The sequence below is a fragment of the Salvelinus fontinalis genome, chromosome 4 (genome assembly GCF_029448725.1).
Source record: "Salvelinus fontinalis isolate EN_2023a chromosome 4, ASM2944872v1, whole genome shotgun sequence".
Lineage (NCBI taxonomy): Eukaryota > Metazoa > Chordata > Actinopteri > Salmoniformes > Salmonidae > Salvelinus > Salvelinus fontinalis.
The window spans coordinates 65,324,511-65,344,986 of NC_074668.1; the positions used below are offsets into that span (position 1 = coordinate 65,324,511).

Sequence of the window (20,476 nt, forward strand, 5' to 3'; positions counted from 1 at the left end):
AAACATACAGCCTGTGTGTTATAGTAATCTAGTGTATCATTATTATTATAAGAGGAACACTTGTTTTATGATCAAGAAGAATGACTCCTTGTCTGCTTTATCAATGCTGACATTGATTTATTGGGGTGAACACTATGAACATGAAACCAAATCTCCCATGAACTTATCTCCAAATATTCAGTTACATCTTGCTTGTAAGAACATCAATGTACTGTCAGATATTGAGTATTACCTGTAGCAGGTGTACAATAGAAGCAACCATTCATATATCTGTGGTCTCACCATACACCTGTTCAATAAGAGTGAAGCAGGAAGTTCAAGTGCTGTCGTAGACTAACAAGTGAGATAGATTTGTTAAATTATCTCAGCCTTTTAATGCACATATCGCATACATTTCAGAAAAGAGCATTTGAACCTAGTGAGTCAAACCAACTATGTAATGTCAGCCTATACATTTCAATGTAATGCAACATACAGCCTAATACACGACCTAGGAGGCCTTGTAAAGAATATCGACTACATTTTAATACAAACTATATTTTAGACTTTTTTTCTTACACCATTGCTCTTATGTGATTATACTTGAAGTTTTTTTTTATGAAAGCAAATATAGTGCAAACCCATATGACCAATCAATGAGTCTTCAAGCACTCAGCTCAAAGACAAAATATAATCATGATAAAACTGTGTTGATTATTTGTGGAATAAGCATTCAAATGTAAGGCTTTTTTATTTTTTTAAATGTAAAACTGTTGAAGATACAGGTCAGCAAAAATGAATAAAAAAAACAATGACTATACGCATGTGCTCTGTCCAGTTTGTTGGTTTCACTATTGCTCAGTAGCAGCACACATACAGTATTCACAAAGCAGTCTCAAAAAAATGCAGCAGCAGGAATATACCCTAAGTTGCATTTTGTTCTGCTTCTTGTTGTGGAGAAAAAGTAAAACGTGGTGAAAATGGATATAAGAGAGAATATAGTAACGAGTTCCAGATGCACACAGGGGCTGATGTGGTATCCCAGGGTGCATCACTAATGCAGGGCCTTTGGCAAGTCAAAGATGGCCGCCAACAAACAGAGCCCTGCTCCAACCTATGTCCTGAATCCCGCCCTAAGCCAGCCATCTGACTGGCTCCTGGGCTCCTTTCAACGCATCAATCATCCTCCTCATCCTCATCTGAGTCCATCACCTTTCGTCGGTTGAACTGTGGGTAGGAGAGGGGACGCAGTCAGTTAAAAGCCTGTCGGAAATTGTGAAATTGTATTTGATCCGTGGACTCACCTTGACAGTTGTCTTTTTTTCTGTTTGCTGACTAACTTTTTCTAAGATGTCGATCAAACCAGTCTCTGAAATCTGAAAGAGACAATCCAAATGTAAGGAAGAGCCAATAGCAGATGGGTCAAGTCAGTGCTTTTCATAGGGAATTTTTCTTAATTTTAAAACTTTCCATTAAACGATAAGGAAAAAAACATAACATTTAATGTGAATTTACAAGGAAAACTATGTTCTTGCGTATGACTGCTAGGGGGTAATGCAGTCACTAGTGAAGAGAAAGAACCGTCAGGCCGTCTAAGAGTTTTTTTTTTGTCCAAACAGTTTAAAAAATAAATAAAGTGTGTACAAAACATTAGGAATATCTGCTCTTTCCATGACAGTCTGACTAGGTGGAAGCTATGATCCCTTATTGATGTCACTTAAATCCATGTCAATCAGTGTAGATGAAGGGGAGTTGACAGGTTAAAGAAGGATTTTTATGCCAAGAGACAATTGAGACATGGATTGTGTATGTGTGCCATTCATAGGATGAATGGACAAGACAAAACATTTAAGTGCCTTTGAACAGGTTATGGTAGTAGGTGCCAGATTTTTGCAACGCTGCTGGGTTTTTCACACTCAACAGTTTCCTGTGTGTATCAAGAATGGTCCACCACCCAAAGGACAACCAGCCAACTTGACACAACTGTGGGAAGCATTGGAATCAACATGGGCCAGCATTCCTGTGAAACGCTTTTGACACCTTGTAGAGTCCATGACCCAATGAATGGAGGTTGTTCTGAGGGCAAAAGGGGGTGCAACACAATAATAAGAAGGTGTTCCTAATGTTTTGTACACTGCTTTAGGTCCAGTTCTCTCACCTTTCCTCCCAGCTGGCCCATGCGGGCCATCTGTATGAGGTAATTCTCCACTGCTTTGGCCTTCTCTGGCTTCACCAGAGCCAAGTTACTCACTGCAACGCAACAAAACATAGCAGACTTTTAGGCAATGGCGCCACCTATTGCTAACCATGTGTAGGTACTGAAAGTTCCAATATCAGATCAATGATTAATTCAAACCAGGGGGATATGAAAGACCTACATCTGGCGCGGGCGAACTGGTCTAGAACCTGAGCCAGCATGGAGTTCCTCATCTCTGTTTCCCTGTGAAAAGACCGAACAGAAGATTAGTCAGGCCACAGTGGCTGCATTTACACATGCAGCCCAATTGGGCTGCCTGTGTAAACGAAGCCAATTGTTTTATCACATTGACTAGCTTTATAAATAGTATGTCACATAGTTCTTCATAAACCAGAGCTGCAAAGTGCAGGTCAATACATGCAACATTAGCAAACTACTGTGAACTAAACCAACATCAGGGGAGACATCTGTGTCTCTGAAATGTAGCTATACTCAGCGCGAAGTTGTGAATGCATGACAGGAATAAAAGTTTTGATAGATAATGAAAACTAACCTCTGTTTGGCCTCCTGCTGCCCTTGCTGGTCATTTGAGGAGTCCTGGGAAGCGAGGGGAGAAAGAGACAGTCAGAAAGTCCACACATTACTCTGCCTTTTTCTTAATTGCATAAAATAAATATTTATTTTTAAACAACAACAAGAGAACAGACCAGCCACTGGATACAGGCTATTTGAGAGAATGTGTATTTTATTTGCATTAGCCAACAGGCTACTGAATCACACAGCCATGCTGAGAGCGCAAATCAGCTCTCTCTTGAAGTGTAGCCTATCCTAATATTGATATTCATTTTTCACACCCATGGCAAAGCGTTATAAAACAATGGGATTAGATCCTTGAACAACACAGTTTAACTTGTACCAAAACATGGTTCAGAAAACAACCCTTTGCCCCCTCCCCTATCCCTACTCGTTTGGAGTTTGCAGATCTGAAGGAACCTATTGGTAGACTGGGTGGAGCCACCCCCGTATTGATTACACCTACCCGGTTTCTTCAAATCTAGCCTACCTTGAGGACAGGGATAGGGAGTTGGACTGGGATACAAAAAAAACTGTATTACAGTAGAATAGAAAGTTAATATTTACAGGTTTCTGGAAAATATTTTTATACAAAATCTTTCAAAATAATACAATAACATTTTAAATACTTTAACATATAAGCTTCATATAAGCTTGATAACCATGTCCCAAACCATTCACAATACTCCACGGTCTGGCATTCAAACATTTTATTGCAAACATACTTGGGTCACATTTCTCATGGAGCACAAGCAGAACTGGCAGACATGCTGCATTGCTCAGTCCAGGTCATTAATTATACAGCCTTTTGCCATGTCACCCTCATCACACAATGTGCAGTACAGTAGCTGTACAGCAGCTTACCCCTGGATTCATTTGGTTCCAAGACAGACTCTGAAAAATTAGCAACTCAAACTCAATGACAACATCTCTGTTGGAGGAAAGGATTCCTAGTGTGACTATGTCCATCCCATTCCCAATCTTTTGATTGATAATCTCTGTCATCATGTCACTCATATTTAGGTATAACCCATTCATAGACGCTAACAACCTTTAGCGCCTATTGAGGATAGTAGGGGTGCACGATATATTGGTGAATATATCGGAATCGGATGATATTAGCTAAAAATGCCAACATCGCTATCGGCCGATGTCTAGTTTAACGCCGATGTTAAAAACCGATGACAAAGATATCATGCATATCATTATAACGTTGGCACATGACGTAATAACGGCACGTAAAATGTTGCGCTACACGTGCAACACAGCATTCCTAACCTAGCCCACACAATGTTTGCTGTGTGGATCGAGCAGTTAAAAAAGTCGAGCACTCATTTGAAAGAGTAAGAACATTTCAGCGAGACAACTCAAAGCCGAAAACCATTAAAGCCAAGATAATGGGATTCATTGCCCTTGACAATCAACCGTTCTCTGTCATGGGTGATGTTGGCTTTCGCCGACTGGTCGAGCACCCGTACACACTACCAAGTAGTACACATTGATAGCGTCACTGCTATTAGCTTCACGCGATACATACTATGGAACGCCGTTTGGGTCTTTACGTGTCAAAAAATATACAGTAGCACTGTCAAAGATGTACAAAAGAGTCTGCAAACAAGCAAGCCACGAGGTAAGACCTCGCTCATTAATGTCTTAGTCGAAATTACGTATTGCCTCTTATCCGCTCATTGTTCCTTTAAGCCATAGTTCGTACATCTCAATTGTCAGTAGAAACCACATTTGTTTAAGCAAGTCAGCCATATCAGCTATGTTTTTAAAAAAGGCAGTAAATGAGGCTGAATGAACTGTTTCGCTGCCAGACAAGGCTCCACTGATAGCCAGGTGTAGCGGTAGTAAGGATTCACTCCATGGTGCTGAAAAGAAAGCTCTGCAGTTGGGACTGCTTTATGTAGGCCCTAACAGTTTGTGGGTAACGTTTGTCACCGTTATAGTGCAATTAATATATTGTTTAGTGTTGTGGCTTTGCTGACATACATAAAACATCATAATAATGAGTTTGCCCTACCAAGATTGATATGCTAAAATTGCCATTGTATACAGGTAATCAATCTTTACTTGCAACTCTTTTGTTTTTTTAAAGGCCAACTTATCATCAATCCAAATGCCTAGCTACTTATAAAATGGGAACTAAGCTCATTTTGGGCTCCTCTCAAGGTCTAATGCATCAATTTTACAAAACCTGGAGAAAAACAAACTTGGTTTTATCCACATTTAGCATTAATTTAAGATCGGTGAGCGATTCTTGAATTGAATCAAAGCCAAGCTGAAGGTCATGAATGGCTTGCTGCACTGAGGCGGCACAGGAATAAATAACTGTCATCTGCATAGAGATGTAAGCCCCAGTTATTATTATTCTTCTTCAGGGACAAACCAACATTATTCATGTAAATAGTGAACAGTAAAGGGCTTAGTATTGTGCCTTGTGGCACTCCTTTGGTTATGTTAAGAAAATTAGACTGAACTCCATCAGAAGATATACATTGACTTCTGTCGTGCAGTTGCCTGAAAACCTTACTTTGAAATGCATTGAATTCTACGTTGGGCAGAAATGAGCGTTTCAGTCAAGAATGTTTCCTCTCACGGCCTCTACAAGCTAGAATGTTGAATAAAATATTATAGTGTACTTAACCGGTTGTCTGTGAAGTTGATCCTTTTGGCAGTAGGAATGTGAAACAATATATCCACAGGAAAGTATAATTACATAAATGTTTCAAAGCGCTGGTAATGTGTTCAGACTTCTATCACATCAAGCATGAGCAGAACCATGTAAACACATGCACGAGCTCGGCAAGTACGCACACATCTCGTGCATGTAATTTTATCTTCTGTGACTGTTTCAGGTGATAGAAATCCGAGAAGCGCTTGTTGTGCTAATTAGCTCTTTGAACACCAGTGCGTAAATAGAAGGATGCCACAAAGGTGTTGTCATTTAAAAATACTGTCTGCTGCAACTGTTTTTAACCAGTTAAAACAGTGTACAGTAATGTGTACATTTTGCATTTGTGAAATTATTTAAATGTGATTTGAAGTTTTAGGGCTTTATGTTTCTAGAACCGTACCGCAATTGAGAATCGATTCAAGTTTTGATGGCTATTTTGGCTGCCAGAGCCAACACCTCTAAACAGAACATGTAAGGTCCTTGGACTAAAAGGTGTGATTTTAGGCACCTTTAGTCCAATATTGGGCTAATCTAGGTATATCTATTCAGTAAAGTGTTTTGCTTAATGAGCTTCAGAAATCAGTGCCAAACAGGCTTGCTAGATAATCCAAACAGACAATAATGTTTAGTTTATTGTTACAAACTAGGTCTGAAAAACTGACATTCACACTACTCTCGCACATGTTCACCTAAACACCTGGGCACATGCACGCGCACCAGGGGAGTGGTGGGGCGGGCACGCGATTGTCAACCCCAGAGGAGTGGGAGACGCAAGCGCCAGTCAACTTGTTAGCTGATCATTGTCCTGTTCATTACTTAAATGTACATTTGTTTCGCCTATTCCTTGAAGTGTCTGCTATTCATAAATGCTGATTACATTATATAGCTTACTAGCTACTGGTAGTATAACTCGTTTCTCACTATGGCATGAGTTAGCTTGCTAACGTTAGCTAGCTATCTAGCTATAGTATCTTATAACTACTTTAGCTAGTTAACTAGGTAAAGAATTATCTGGCTGCTATGCAAATATGCAATGAACAGTAATAGAGAATTCGTTAGGTTAAAATACTCTAAACCTGAACTATAAGGCTAACACTAGCTAGCTAGCGACAGACTGAACAGTGGATCTCCATATATGGTCGGAACTATGCATTTTTGGTTCTCTCCTTACCCCATGTTTTGACTGCAGTTCGGCCATGCGTTGCCGCCTGATAGCCTCCAATTCGTCGTCTGCCATTGTGTTAGAATTGATAGAAAATAGGCCTTAGTGGTAAAATAAGAAAATCTGTTACTTCACGAGTCTTGTGGAACTGTTTCGTTGGGGGCCGGGCCCTGCTTCAGTATAATGTAATCGATCTCAGAATAATCCAATATGCATCCAGAATAAAGCAATCGAGCCACAAAAGGATGATCTAGGTAGAAATTATGAGGGGCTGGACACTTTAGGCCAACCCATCAACCAGTCACACTTACAACATAAAATATAATTATTTTAATCATACATAAACATAAGATTGTAATTGTTTATTTTGCAACCCCACTGTCCAATAAAGCTTTTACATTTTTTGCTGTCATCTAAAGGCCGGTGAAACAAATGACTGGGATCTCTCAGAGAATGTCTACTCTATCCTTTCTATGTACCACATATAGAAAGGAGATAGAGTTCTTGTGTTCTGTACTCAATAACTATAATAGTATAACTAGTATTACAGAAGAGAGTGCTTTCTTAGGTACATTTCTACCTATAATAACTGAAGGATGACTTTCAACCACCTGAATAGGCCCAGGTGACAGGTGCGGGTCACAGTCAGCCAGGGGCGCATTCATCAGGACACAACGTTTTGGAACGTTCAGATGTTTATTCTTCATAACATATTTTTATCTGACATGTAGAACAAGGAATCATGTCGACTCTGGTCATGGCATTTCTATCTGCAATGTTCGACAATGTTTAATATCTCGTGGACAGACTACGTAAACATAAATGGTTGCGTAGATCTGGCATGATACAACGGGATGCATGAGATAATGAGCAGCATTAGTTCCGGTGCTTTGGATTAATCACGATCACGAATCGAATTTTGGAAGGAGACATTTGAACCATAGACTTGCAAAGCGAGAAGGGTGGAGCTCTTCGTTCCGGTTCCGATCTCTTCCTTTAACACATATGGACCCGGAACTTAATCAAGCATCTGACAATTACGCAAGTCATCAATTCTGGGTTAACCGGGATTAGACAACGTTTGGCACCTGAACGTGGCCCAGGTGAGAGAGGATGAGTGACAGACTCTCTAGTTTCCCCGGTAGGTAGTGAAGGAGAAGCGGCTGCAGAGCAGAGGGACATGGAACTTCTGACTGTGGTCCGTTATGGTGAAGACTATCTGCAGATAAACACAGACCACCGATATGTTAGTAACCACTCAGCCAACCAATAGGAGTTACCAAATCATTTAGCGTTCAGTTAGCGATCGCATAGCTGACAAGGAAATAAACATAAACTGATTCTGTAGATATAAAGAAACATTTATGTCTAACTTTATATGTCCAACAGTTATACATTTAAATACACCTATTATTTATGATAAAAGCATTGAAGACTGTCTTCAACTAATCTCAACGTATGGGTAGAAAGAGGTCTCTCCCAGTATTGGCCCGTCTCAAAGCGCATCTTGTACACCGCTGGAGTGACATTTTCTCTGGTGATGAGTCCTGGGCAGCGCCCATCATCATTAGTAGTCCTGAGAAGAAATTATTTGAAATTATATAAAATACTGAATACATTCGACATTGGTTTGATATGAACCTTAAATAAGCCTTGGCTCATTAACATTACTACCGGTATATATTCATGTTTGATAATATTATGCAGCCCTACTGAAAGAGGCTGTAGAGGTGAATCTGAAATTGCTAAAATAAATACTAAATGTGTATTTGTCTATTAAATTGATTATTATGGAGCTGCTAAGTAACTATTGTGTTAATTTCCATTCTGTCTATGCTAACTGGTGCTGCAGCACTCTCTGTGATGAGGTTACCCTGTGGTGAGAAGGTTCCAGGGTGAAGTGGAGGGATCCATGCGATGCAGGCTGAGGGCCATGTGGGCTCCAGGGACGCCCCTCCCGGTGTTCAGGATGTGAGTGGTCAGGGGGCTGTATGGAGCTGCCATCTCTGCATTCTACAGCGCATACACCGACAGCATAGTGAGTAAGCATTATGGACATATGGCTACTGTAACTTTGCACAATATATACAGCAAGCTGTAGGCTAACTGTAGCCTACAAATTATGTATTATTTGGGTTAAAATAGAAGGTAGGCCTAGCTGAACCCTTAATGTCTATGAGCTGAACTAACCCAACATTTGTTAGATTGACCATCTTTTACTTTCGCTTTATTATTTTCATACATTTCATAACAATCCTACAGACAAACGAATGTCACATGTCAATAATTTCGGTTTATAATATTGAAATACAAAAAACACTATTTCTGAAAATCAAAAGCAATATATTAGCCTACCGTGTATTCACCCAAAAGATGACCCTTTATGTGCTGTAATCGGCTGGTACTCATGCGCGCTGATTTCAAAGTAATCCCAAACCAGTTTCCCCCTCTGGTGAAAAGTATGGCATTTACGGTGAATTAACTGTAACAGATTTTAAGCACAAATTCAAAACTCACGAGGTTATTCATATGACTAGGGCTGCTCTGTTTGCTGTTGCAACTTACATATCTCGTTGGGAGGAACATCAGCATTTATTAATGGTTCAGAGTATGCAAACATCCCAGTCACAAATGGCCTTTTAACATTTTTGGAAATAGGCTTGGGTCAAAGTGCGTTTTAGCCCACGTTAGATAAGTCCTTAATAATGATAATCGTGAGGATTGTAGGCCTAAATGCCATTATTAGCATAATTGTGTAGCCTAACATCGGTTCAGTCAGGGTGAATAACATACTGCTCTACACAGGGGAGCAAGCTTAAAAACATCCCAACACTGCTCTGAGTTGCTTTATTTCCCTTTCAATCCACTTTAGAAGCTAGTTGTATATAATGAACTGTGCATTCAGAAAGTATTCAGACCCCTTGACTTTTTTCCACATTTTGTTACATTACAGCCTTATTCTAAAATTAATTACATAGATTTTTTCCCTCATCACTCAACACACAATACCCCATTATGATAAAGCAAAAACTGTTTTTGTTAGCAAATTTAAAAAAAAACTGAATTTCATTTCATTTCATTTACATAAGTATTCAGACCCTTTACTTAGTATTTTGTTGAAGCACCTTTGGCAGGTATTACAGCTTCGAGTCTTCTTGGGTATGAAACTACAAGCTTGGCACACCTGTATTTGGGGAGTTTCTCCCATTCTTCTCTGCAGATCCTCTCAAACTCTGGCAGGTTGAATGGGGAGCTGCGCTGCACAGCTATTTTCAGGTCTCTCCAGGGATGCTCGATCGGGTTCATGTCCAGGCTCTGGCTGGGCCACTCAAGGACATTCAGAGACTTGTGCCGAAGCCACTCCAGTGTTGTCTTGTCTGTGTGCTTAGGGTCGGAAGGTGAAGGTGAACCTTCGTCCCCAGGCTGAGGTCCTGAGCGCTCTGGAGCAAGTTTTCATCAAAGATCTCTCTGTACTTTGCTCTGTTTATCTTTCCCTCGATCCTGACTAGTCTCCCAGTCCCTGCAGCTGAAAAACATCCCCACAGCATGATGCTGACACCACCATGATTCACGGTAGGGATGGTTCCAGGTTTCCTCCAGATGTGACGCTTGGCATTCAGGCCAGATAGTTCAATCTTGGTTTCATCAGACCAGAGAATCTTGTTTCTCATGCATGGTCTGAGAGTCATTTCGGTGCCTTTTGGCAAACTCTTAGCAGGCTGTCATGTGCCATTTACTGAGGAGTGGCTTCTGTCTGGCCACTCCACCATAAAGGCCTGATTGGTGGAGTGCTGCAGAGATGGTTGTCCTTCTGGAAGGTTCTCCCATCTCGACAGAGGAACTCTGGAGTTCTGTCAGAGTGACCATTGGGTTCTTGGTCACCTCCCTGACCAAGGCCCTTCCTCCCTGATTGTTCAGCTTGGCCGGGCAGCCAGCTCTAGGAAGAGTCTCAAGGATGATCAATGGTAACAGGATGCACCTGAGCTCAATTTCGAGTATCATAGCAAAGGGTCTGAATAGTTATGTAACATTTTTTAATATATATTTTTTAATAAATTAGCAAACATTTTTTTTTAAATGTGTTTTTGCTTCGTTATTATGGGGTATTGCGTGTAGATTGATGAGGAAAAAAATGTCATTAATACATTTTTGAATAAGGCTGTAACTTAACAAAATGTGGAAAAAGTTAAGGGGTCTGAATACTTTCCAAATGTACTGTATGTAAACTTTGTTGAAACTCCACTGTCTGTATTCTGTCTCTAAATGTTGTATATCACTAGCAGCTGCAACACTATATCACCGAATAAAATTCTGAGTATGTGTAAATGTACTTGGCGAATAAAGGTGATTCTGAGAGATAAAAAGCATCTTGCTTTCCCCATCCTCTCTGTAACACTCACATACTGTACACACACAGTTTACACATGTTCCGCTGTGTCTGATATTGAGCTTTACAATGTTTGTTGTTCAGGCAGCATTAGTTACACACACTACAGCATTAAATTTCATCCTGTTTCCCTTTATTACACACACACAGACACGGGAACCAAGCAACTGATTCTTATTCTCCCTAACCCCAAACTCTAAACCTGACTCGTAACCCTAATTTTCACCCTAAGCCTTAAATAACCTATTTTCTTGTGGGGACTGGCGAAATGTCCCCACTTGTCCGAAACTTCCTTCTGCCCCCAGTAGGATAGTAAAACCAAACAAACACACACACACACACACACACACACACACACACACACACACACACACACACACACACACACACACACACACACACACAATTATTTTTAAAGAAAACACTCCCAGAGGTGTTTTTAATCAATATGAAAATACCTTTACTACTGTGACAGTGTGAGTAGTGTTCCCACTTGGCTTCTTCATGAATGCAAACAGAACTAACAAAACATCTAACACCACTGGAATTATAATAAACAATTAACATTGTTGTTTTCTTCTCGCTTTAAAAAACATTAACAAATAAAAAAAACTAAAACAAAATGCTGGATTAAAATCGTACAGCTGACCTAATACAGTAAAGTTTTACAGTAATACACAATATTACACATGGACCGGGCCGGGGCCTCTCCTCAGCTCATAGCGCCAGGTACATAGAGGAAGAGATGGGTTACTGTCTCCTCATACCTAATACAGGCAGGTAGTAATACAGCAGAGAGATAACATTACACAGACATAGGGGGGGGGGGGGGTTAACTGATGGACAAGTATCAACTGATGGACTCATGCTCTGGTAGTGATATGATATACAGAAAACAAAGTAACTCAAGTCACCGAAAAACTATGATTGCGACATCTATAGTATGCTCATTTCAGATACCGTCAGTCTCTCAATATGCATGTCAAATTTATACGAACTGGTAATCAGAATGTTTTTCTGGAAAAATATGAAGACGGGCTAAAAAGAACATAAGAAAATTATGAATATAAAAATTATTTCACTTTCCTGTTCTGGTTAATAATTACACTCTACATATAAAATGTGTGTGTAATCTAAGCTGATCTCAGTGGTGAATATCCAAGGGAGATACTTGATTTCTGATAAACTATAATTACAGTGTGTCCTTGTATGTGTGCTGTTGATGTATATGTGGATATAGAATACAATGTAACTGGTTGGTTAGACAGGAGTGGGGCCTCTGAATCAGTTGTTGGCATGGTAACTTCTTGACAAGATGTTCTCTTCCTCTATGTCTGGCGCTCCTCCGTTTCTTCTCTGTTTCCATCCTCACATCTCGTCCTCAGGGTCAGAGCTGTGGTTATTCATCTGTAACACACACACACACTCAATCAGCAACAGTGTGTCAAAACACCAAAGAGTGTTTTGTTCAGGTAAGGCTCCCCTCTCCAGGGTGATTATACACAGTGATGAGGAAGGTCTGGAGGATAATAGTCTTCTATATAAACACCCACTCATCTGTCAGGGTAAGAGCATCCTGTCCTGCTGTCGTTTGTCCTATTTTCAATCTCTCTTTCTTTCGCTCTCTTGCTTTTACTCTCAGATTTTCTTTGTGTGTTTGAGTTGCATGTCAGTTATGAGTGTGAACTGTGCGTGGGTGAGATGAACCCAGAATGGGATCTTCAAGTGTCATGCTATTGATGTGTCTGTATTACTCAAAATGACTGATGGCTATGGATTTGTTGCTCTTGTCACTGTTCTCTTTGTGTGTATGTGTGTGTGTGTGTGTATGTGTGTGTGTGTTTCTGTGTGTATGTGTGTGTGTGTTTCTGTGTGTATGTGTGTGGTGATAAGCACTTTATTTCTGCTGCATGGCGAATCACTCTGACAACTGCTAAATCACAGCCATCCATAGGACATGCTTAGGTCCTCATGTTGCTCTGAGACAAGGAGAAAGCACTACCACTCACATTCAGATATTCTCCACACACAGACATCAAGCCAGTTACCGTGTGATCATCGTCGCTGGCCTCCCCGAGTTCGGGGCTCTCTCTCTGGATGCAGCGGCGTGGGGGGGACAGGGGAGAGGGGCTGCGGTCACCGCTGCTGGCGGAGGGGGGGTACGGTGACCCGGCCAAACTGCCCTCCCTCACGGGAGACCCTAAAAAACATGGCGTGAGAGGGAGTGAATAGGAGTGAACATTCACTAAGTTCCCTCTATAGGGCAGATTAGTGTTGGTGTGCCTGTGCTCACTTTCAATCTAAACCATCGATGGTCAACTTCAATGCACTATTTGACAGACGAGAGGAGAGAACAAGAATGACAGGACGAGGGAGAGATGTGGCGATAGAGTGAGAAATGGGAGAGGGGAGACAGAAAGGAGAGATGAAGGAGTGGGGGACTGAGTGGAGGAGGATCGTAATTTACGCTGGAATAAATTAACATGAAGATGAGATCAGTCAATCTCCCAAAGGCAACGGGCACAGATAAGAGATAGATAGAAAGGATGAGATGGCACACACACCCAAACACATTTCTTTTTTTATTTGTCGGTACAGTATGTGTGTCGTTGAAAGGACAAAGGCGCAGTTTGTCCATGTGGCCACATGAGGGCAGCAGCAGCTACAACACTTCCATGTAGGGCTTTGTATTTATTCTCCTATAAGCCTTCTTTCGCCATCTCTGTACTTCTCACTGTCATTCTTCTGCAATGATTCGTAAGAACTGTACAGGTGAAAGCACACACTGTTGCTTCCCCTATCATGCTTTACTGCTGTTTCACCTGTCCACTCCCCTGTCTCTCTTTCTGATTGGTTGTCTCACCTGTGTGGTCCCGCCTCTGTGTGTCCATCCTATCCAGGTTGTCGAGCAGCCCGTCAATCTGTGTCTTTATCAGAGTCAGCTCCCTCTTAATGACCTGCAGCTCCTCCATCCGCACTACAAGGAGGGAGAGGTTGAGGGAGGGGGGAGGAGAGATATAAAGAATGAGAGAGGGGGAGAGAAGGAAGAAAAGGATCCAAGGCAAGTTTCTGTGAGTGTGTTGGTAATAAGGACTATCAAGGTGATGAGGGTGGGTATTAGAACAGCATATACACTGCCTATTGGTTCTGCTTTGTTGATTTGGCCTAATAATGCGACCTGATTGGCTAGGATCCATTAAGGAAAGAGGCTGCTATGGAAGTGTTGTAATGAGAGAACCATCTTGAGTGTAGTGTGTGACTGTGTGTGTGTGAGTGTGTGTGTGTGTATTACTCACACTTGGCCCTGTTGGAGCTGGTGGAGTGGGCTCTGGAGCTCTTGGAGGGGGGCCTGTCTCGGCTACGTCTGTGCCCAGAGGAAGTGGAGGAGGAGCGGGGTCGTTTGGCCAGGCTAGGTCCCTGGGACAGGGGAGGTAGGGAAGCTGGCACGCGCTGGTAGTCATACATCCTGAAGAGGGAAACATCCACACACACTGTCATCCAACTACTAGTACTTTGTGTAGTATTGTCAGTGTGACTAGATGTGTATTTGACGCATGTCAGAAAGTACAGTGACAGGATGTTTGTGAGTGAGTGTGTGAGCAAGCATGTGTGTGTGTTTGCGTGTATGGGCAGTGGTTGGATGGATCCACCTGGTTGGATGGATGTGTGCGTAGGTGTGTGTGTGTATTTGTGAATGTATGTCTCTTATAATGAAGGACACAGAGGGAGAGGGTTGACAGGATGGTGTAATACGATCTGACAAGCAGAGGGAATATACACACACATACAGAATGTGTCCACAAGTGAAAAAATAATAAGAAATAGTATCTGATAAGGTGAGGCAGAGGATATCCCAGATAGGGAATGAGAAAATGAAGTTGAGCAGGTTGAAGACCCCTGGTACTCCTCACACAACCATTATACTATTACCCTACAGGTTGAAGACCCCTGGTACTCCTCACACAACCATTATACTATTACCCTACAGGTTGAAGACCCCTGGTACTCCTCACACAACCATTATACTATTACCCTACAGGTTGAAGACCCCTGGTACTCCTCACACAACCATTATACTATTACCCTACAGGTTGAAGACCCCTGGTACTCCTCACACAACCATTATACTATTACCCTACAGGTTGAAGACCCCTGGTACTCCTCACACAACCATTATACTATTACCCTACAGGTTGAAGACCCCTGGTACTCCTCACACAACCATTATAGTATTACCCTACAGGTTGAAGACCCCTGGTACTCCTCACACAACCATTATACTATTACCCTACAGGTTGAAGACCCCTGGTACTCCTCACACAACCATTATAGTATTACCCTACAGGTTGAAGACCCCTGGTACTCCTCACACAACCATTATACTATTACCCTACAGGTTGAAGACCCCTGGTACTCCTCACACAACCATTATAGTATTAGCCTACAGGTTGAAGACCCCTGGTACTCCTCACACAACCATTATACTATTACCCTACAGGTTGAAGACCCCTGGTACTCCTCACACAACCATTATAGTATTACCATACAGGTTGAAGACCCCTGGTACTCCTCACACAACCATTATAGTATTAGCCTACAGGTTGAAGACCCCTGGTACTCCTCACACAACCATTATAGTATTACTCTACAGGAAAACAGTACCACTGGATTTGGAAGTCTCACCACATCATGTGACAAAACACAAACAAACTACAAATGACTAATGAGTGTAATGACTACTAATGACTGAACATACTGAAGGAGAGGCGAGGTATGGAGGGATTGAAGGAGAAATGGGAATGGAGATGAGATGAGGAGAAGGGGAGAGATCTACTATGTGACAGAAGTTAGATTTGGATCAGTCTCCACTGTCAGTCCCCCCCCCCTCCCTCGTTCCCCCATCCCCTAGCTCCGTATGCCCATCTATAGCTAAATCTAATTGGTTCTGTCAGGGCCAATCAAATGCTCTCTGGCAGCGCAGCGGAGCAGGTGACAGGAGAGAGTGTATCACACACTCGCTATATAGCAGTTACAGAAACATGGGAGAGTGTATGTTGTGTGTGTGTGCGTGTGCGTGTGTGTGGGATTGGAGAGGCCAGAGGCTGTGACAGAGAGAGGTGGCGTTCAGCCAGGGGGAAGGACACATGTCAACCTACTGTTAAAGGCTAAAAACGAACCAATAAGACACAGGAGCACAGCCAGCAAATCAGATTCCTCCGAGGGGTCAGAGCTAGCCAATCACACACACCACACACTTTACAGGAGTCAGCACTCCAATCAGATAACAACCATAGGCTGTAAGTCAATTTAGTCTCAGCTTGACTGGGACCTATGTTAACCTGTAGGCCCTATAACCACAGCTTTAATGAATGTCTTCCACTCTGAAATGAAGTACAGGACTGCCTACCTGGCTCCAGTCTACATTATCTAAGGGCTGGCTATCATCCTAACCTCTTAATAAGCTCTGTCACCTAATTAAATCCTGCGAGACTGACTGAGTCAGACTGAGTCACATTCCAACCTGAATGCCTTTCATATGGTATCTGCTTACAGCATCAGAGAGCCATTAGGGCTGAGAGCCAGACAGACAGAGACCTGGGCACTGGCTCCAGCTCTTAAAAACTGAGAGAGAGGAGGGATGAGGAGGGGGAAAAGGAGGGTTGGAGCAAAACAGAAAGTAAGAGACAGAGAGAGAGAGAGAAGGACACATCACCCTCCATACACACCAAGAAGATCCTGCACAACCAAACACCCACCCCAGGAACCATAGCCCTGTTATCCTGTGCCCTGAGTGTAGCCTACAGCAGAGCAGGGCTCAGAGACTCATGGACAGATTTGGTTATTGTTTATTTACATGTCCTATGTAAGCCTGAGTGGCCTTTACACAGTCAGGGCTGTGTGGAGATAGCCACCCTCTCTGCAGTAAGGCTCCAGGCAGACTGCTGAGGAGAGAGAAACACACTTTAAACCAGCTGCAAACAGGATGCCAGTCGGGAAGCCTTGTGGTGTGATGTCAGTTTGGGTTCAGTGATTGAGCTGTAAGTCGCTGAGAGAGACAAGACTTTAGTGTTCAGTTGAGGAACGTGTGTTACCCCTTTACTGAAATCTATCTCACACTTCAGTTCCCCTGTCTCAGGAGAATGTATTACCAGTATATAACCAGATACAGCCACCTCACTGTGCATGAAGTATATCAACCGGCCACCAATGTAGTGAGAGGGCTGCGACCGTTGCCGTTCAGCAGAGACGCTGGGAGACTAAAGACTTATGGGAGTTTAAAGTCCTTTAGTGGAGTTTGCAGTGTGCTGCTACAATGACTTTGAAGTGTAGTTTCAGAGAATAGGAGCTCGTGAAACAGACAACGAGAGACTGTAGATGTGTGAGTATTAGAGAAAACAGAGCGAGAGTGTGTAAGTGTGTGTGTGGATTAGAAGAGAGATTATAAAAGAGGCTTTATCTCTGCTAGAGCTGTTATCTGTGTGTAGAGGCAGACATTTTCTCATATGCACACAAACAGATGTACAGACACACACGCATACACAGGCACTAACACACACACGCTGTTGATGGAGCAGGCCAGCCACGTAGGGCAAAATCATGTACCGTGTTTGAAGCAAATTGAAAATCAGTGGTGAGGGTTCTTTCCTGTGTGAAGACAGAAAAATGCAGAGTGCGGCAAAACAACAAAATGCAAAGAAAAGATGACAGTGTCAACTCACAGCTACAGTACTGTGTGTGTGTGTGTGTGTGTGTGTGTGTGTGTGTGTGTGTGTGTGTGTGTGTGTGTGTGTGTGTGTGTGTGTGTGTGTGTGTGTGTGTGTGTGTGTGTGTGTGTGTGTGTGTGTGTGTGTGTGTGTGTGTGTGTGTGTGTGTGTGTGTGTGTGTGTGGACATGTTTAACTAGAAGTCCCCACAAAAATAGTAAACAAAAATTTGACCAACTGGGGACATTTTGTTAGTCCCCACGAGGTCAAATGCTATTTCTAGGGGGTTAGAATTATGTTAAGGGTTAGGAGCTATGGTTAGTTTTAGGGTTAGGGTTAGGAGCTAAGGTTTAGGGTTAGGACTAAGGTTAGGTTTTTCGGTTAAGGTTAGGTTTAGGGTAAGAGTACGGGTTAGGGTTATGGTTAGGTTAGGGGTTAGGGAAAATAGGATTTTGAATGGGAGAGAATTGTGTGTCTCCACAAGGTTAGCTGTACAATACTGTATGTGTGTGTGTGTGCGAGAGAGAGATAAAGGGAGGTGGAGTTGTAATCTCTATGTTGGACAGCCTGTTTCTCTAACCACCCTCCTTACGCTATCTTATTTTCTTTCTGCATGTTTGTTTAAACTGAAGATAGAAACATAAACATAGAGGACGTCCTGAACTCTTCTGTGCATAACTACATGTACAGCATCTGACTGCCTCTGAGTGCATTCACACAGAGGACAACAAGGTTGTTCAGTGTGTGTGTGTGTGTTGTGTGTGAGAGAGAGCACTCTTTATTCAGATGTGCTGAGTGCTGTGTTTATGAATGAGCCGTGTCACCTTCAGTGTGCCTGAGGGGGGTGGAGAGCTCCCACAGCAATTACCTGAGTGACTGACCTGGGTGACGAACCAGACAGAACCGGACTCAACTGGACTTGGCATAACTGAGTCAGACCGAACATGACGGACTTGGGTTGAGCCATGCTGAACCAGAAAGAATCAGACTTAACTGGACTTAGCACAACTGAGTCAGACTGAACAGGACTGACCTGGGTTAAGCCATGCTGAACTGGACTAAACCGGACTGATATGGACGGAATCCGACGAGATCAGAGATCATCAGACAAAGGCATTGAGCAAGACTGGAGTGGACTGAACGGGATTGAACTGTGACCTGGGTAGGCCGCACTAAACTTGAATTAATTGTTTTGAACCGGACTGGCTGTCAAATTCTGGCTTGGAATCTGAACTGAGGTCATGATCTCTTGGCTGGAGCTGTAGCAAAAACACTCTACAGCTCCATGTCAAAACACAGTACCATCTACAGTACTGTACCGCCGGAAAGTGAACAGGAACTTTATGGCAGTTTTGAAGCCTACAATTAATTCTCTATATGCTGCAGTTACTGTAACGTAGCCTCCCTGACCCATGGCCCAACCTCTGCTGTGAGCCACAGAAAACTAACCTGAGCTTTAATGGAACTTGTAATATAAGCTGCTGCACTTAGAACAGTTTAAGCTGACTCATAATTATTAGAGTCTCAGCTAGGGTCAGAGTGGCTTACAACCTGACTGGATTCCGTATAGAGGCCACACAGCACATATCAGCTCCCTGTGTGTTGATGTGTGTGTCTTGGGAGTGTTTGTCTGTGTGTGTTTGTGTGTGTGTGTGTACACTTGAACAGGGTGTGGGTTCGTGCACAGGATGTATGTGTGTGTGTGTTTGTCTATGTGTACAGTATGTGTGTGTGTTTGTTCATTCATATGTGTGTGCCTCAAACACCTGCCAGGCTGAGTGGAGTGAAGATTTACCAAGGTACAATTAGTGGGCAGTGGCAGGCAGCTCTGTTAGCAGAGACACATGACTGACAGCTCAGTGACAGGCAGGGGGAGGGGGAGGAGGGAGAGGGCCAGCAGGAGACAGGGGAGACAAGGAGGGTTAAGTGTGTGTTTTAGACTTTTCCTCTGTCCGACTGAACATTCAGGGTTTGTGTGAGAGGTGCGGTGCAGAGCGGGCTGAGAGTACCTGTCATAGAGGTCCTCTTGATAGCACTCATAGTCCAGGTCATAGTCAGATCTGCAGAGAGAGAGGGGGAGGGGAGGGAAGATGGAGAGAGAGAGGAGGGGGGAGAGAGAGAGAGCGAGAAGAGGGGGGATAGAGAGAGAGGGGGGGGGGTGGGGAGAGAGAGTGAGTTGACAGTGGCCTGACACAAAGGCTCACAACTGTCTTCACAGCTGACTGACAGAGGTGTTACTGACACACATGCACACACACACACACACACACACACACACACACACACACACACACACACACACACACACACACACACACACACACACACACACACACACACACACACACACACACACACACACACACACACACGCACACACACACACATACAAAGTCATCCTCTGTGAAAGCAGAGGCTGATGAAGAACTGAGAGATCAAACAACATCTATCTCGGATACAAGCAGCCTTTCAGATCTGTTCCTTATTAGGTGAGCTAAATATACTGTGCCATCAGAGATATTTCGTCTGTAAGCAGGTTGCTGGAATAGTGTGTACGTAGTTAGAGCAGGGCTCTGGCAACTGGAAGGAATATGCTATTCATGATTTCTAGCCAGCTGGAAAAAGACAATGGATTTGTTGTGCCACAGCACCCAAGGTGGAAAATCCATAGAAATGGTCCTGTGTTATGCACCAATGACCACAGGCTGCGCACTCTATGTGCTTCTACATATTCCAGCTCATTTACTGTGAAGTTGGACTGTCAGGTGTGTGTGTGTGTGTGTGTGTGTGTGTGT

General features: G+C 42.9%; 2 protein-coding genes and 1 pseudogene across 5 annotated transcripts in view; all 3 read right to left on the reverse strand.

Annotated features, from left to right (window-relative positions):
• Window positions 1-88: 88 nt before the first annotated feature.
• LOC129854198 (programmed cell death protein 5-like) lies at window positions 89-6,791 on the reverse strand. Its single transcript, XM_055920990.1, has 6 exons — window positions 6,601-6,791; window positions 2,730-2,773; window positions 2,358-2,419; window positions 2,138-2,229; window positions 1,284-1,355; window positions 89-1,206 (listed from the first exon to the last, which is right to left on the reverse strand). The coding sequence occupies exons 1-6, from the start codon at window positions 6,664-6,666 to the stop codon at window positions 1,156-1,158; spliced, it is 387 nt and encodes a 128-aa protein (XP_055776965.1). The 5' UTR covers window positions 6,667-6,791; the 3' UTR covers window positions 89-1,155.
• A 929-nt stretch (window positions 6,792-7,720) lies between these two features.
• LOC129852908 (5-hydroxyisourate hydrolase-like) lies at window positions 7,721-8,599 on the reverse strand (annotated as a pseudogene).
• A 2,490-nt stretch (window positions 8,600-11,089) lies between these two features.
• The window catches only part of LOC129854200 (RNA-binding Raly-like protein), a 68,219-nt gene continuing 58,832 nt past the window's right edge, over window positions 11,090-20,476 (reverse strand). For 2 of the 4 annotated variants that reach the window (XM_055920994.1, XM_055920992.1), the window contains exons 3-7: window positions 19,691-19,741; window positions 14,275-14,444; window positions 13,842-13,955; window positions 13,027-13,178; window positions 11,090-12,385 (exon numbers count right to left, since the gene is read on the reverse strand). In XM_055920994.1, coding sequence (XP_055776969.1) covers window positions 12,347-12,385; window positions 13,027-13,178; window positions 13,842-13,955; window positions 14,275-14,444; window positions 19,691-19,741 — 526 coding nt within the window. In that variant the 3' untranslated portion in view covers window positions 11,090-12,346. The remainder of the gene's footprint in view (window positions 12,386-13,026; window positions 13,179-13,841; window positions 13,956-14,274; window positions 14,445-19,690; window positions 19,742-20,476) is intronic. The other 2 variants (XM_055920995.1, XM_055920993.1) reach the window with 1 other exon arrangement.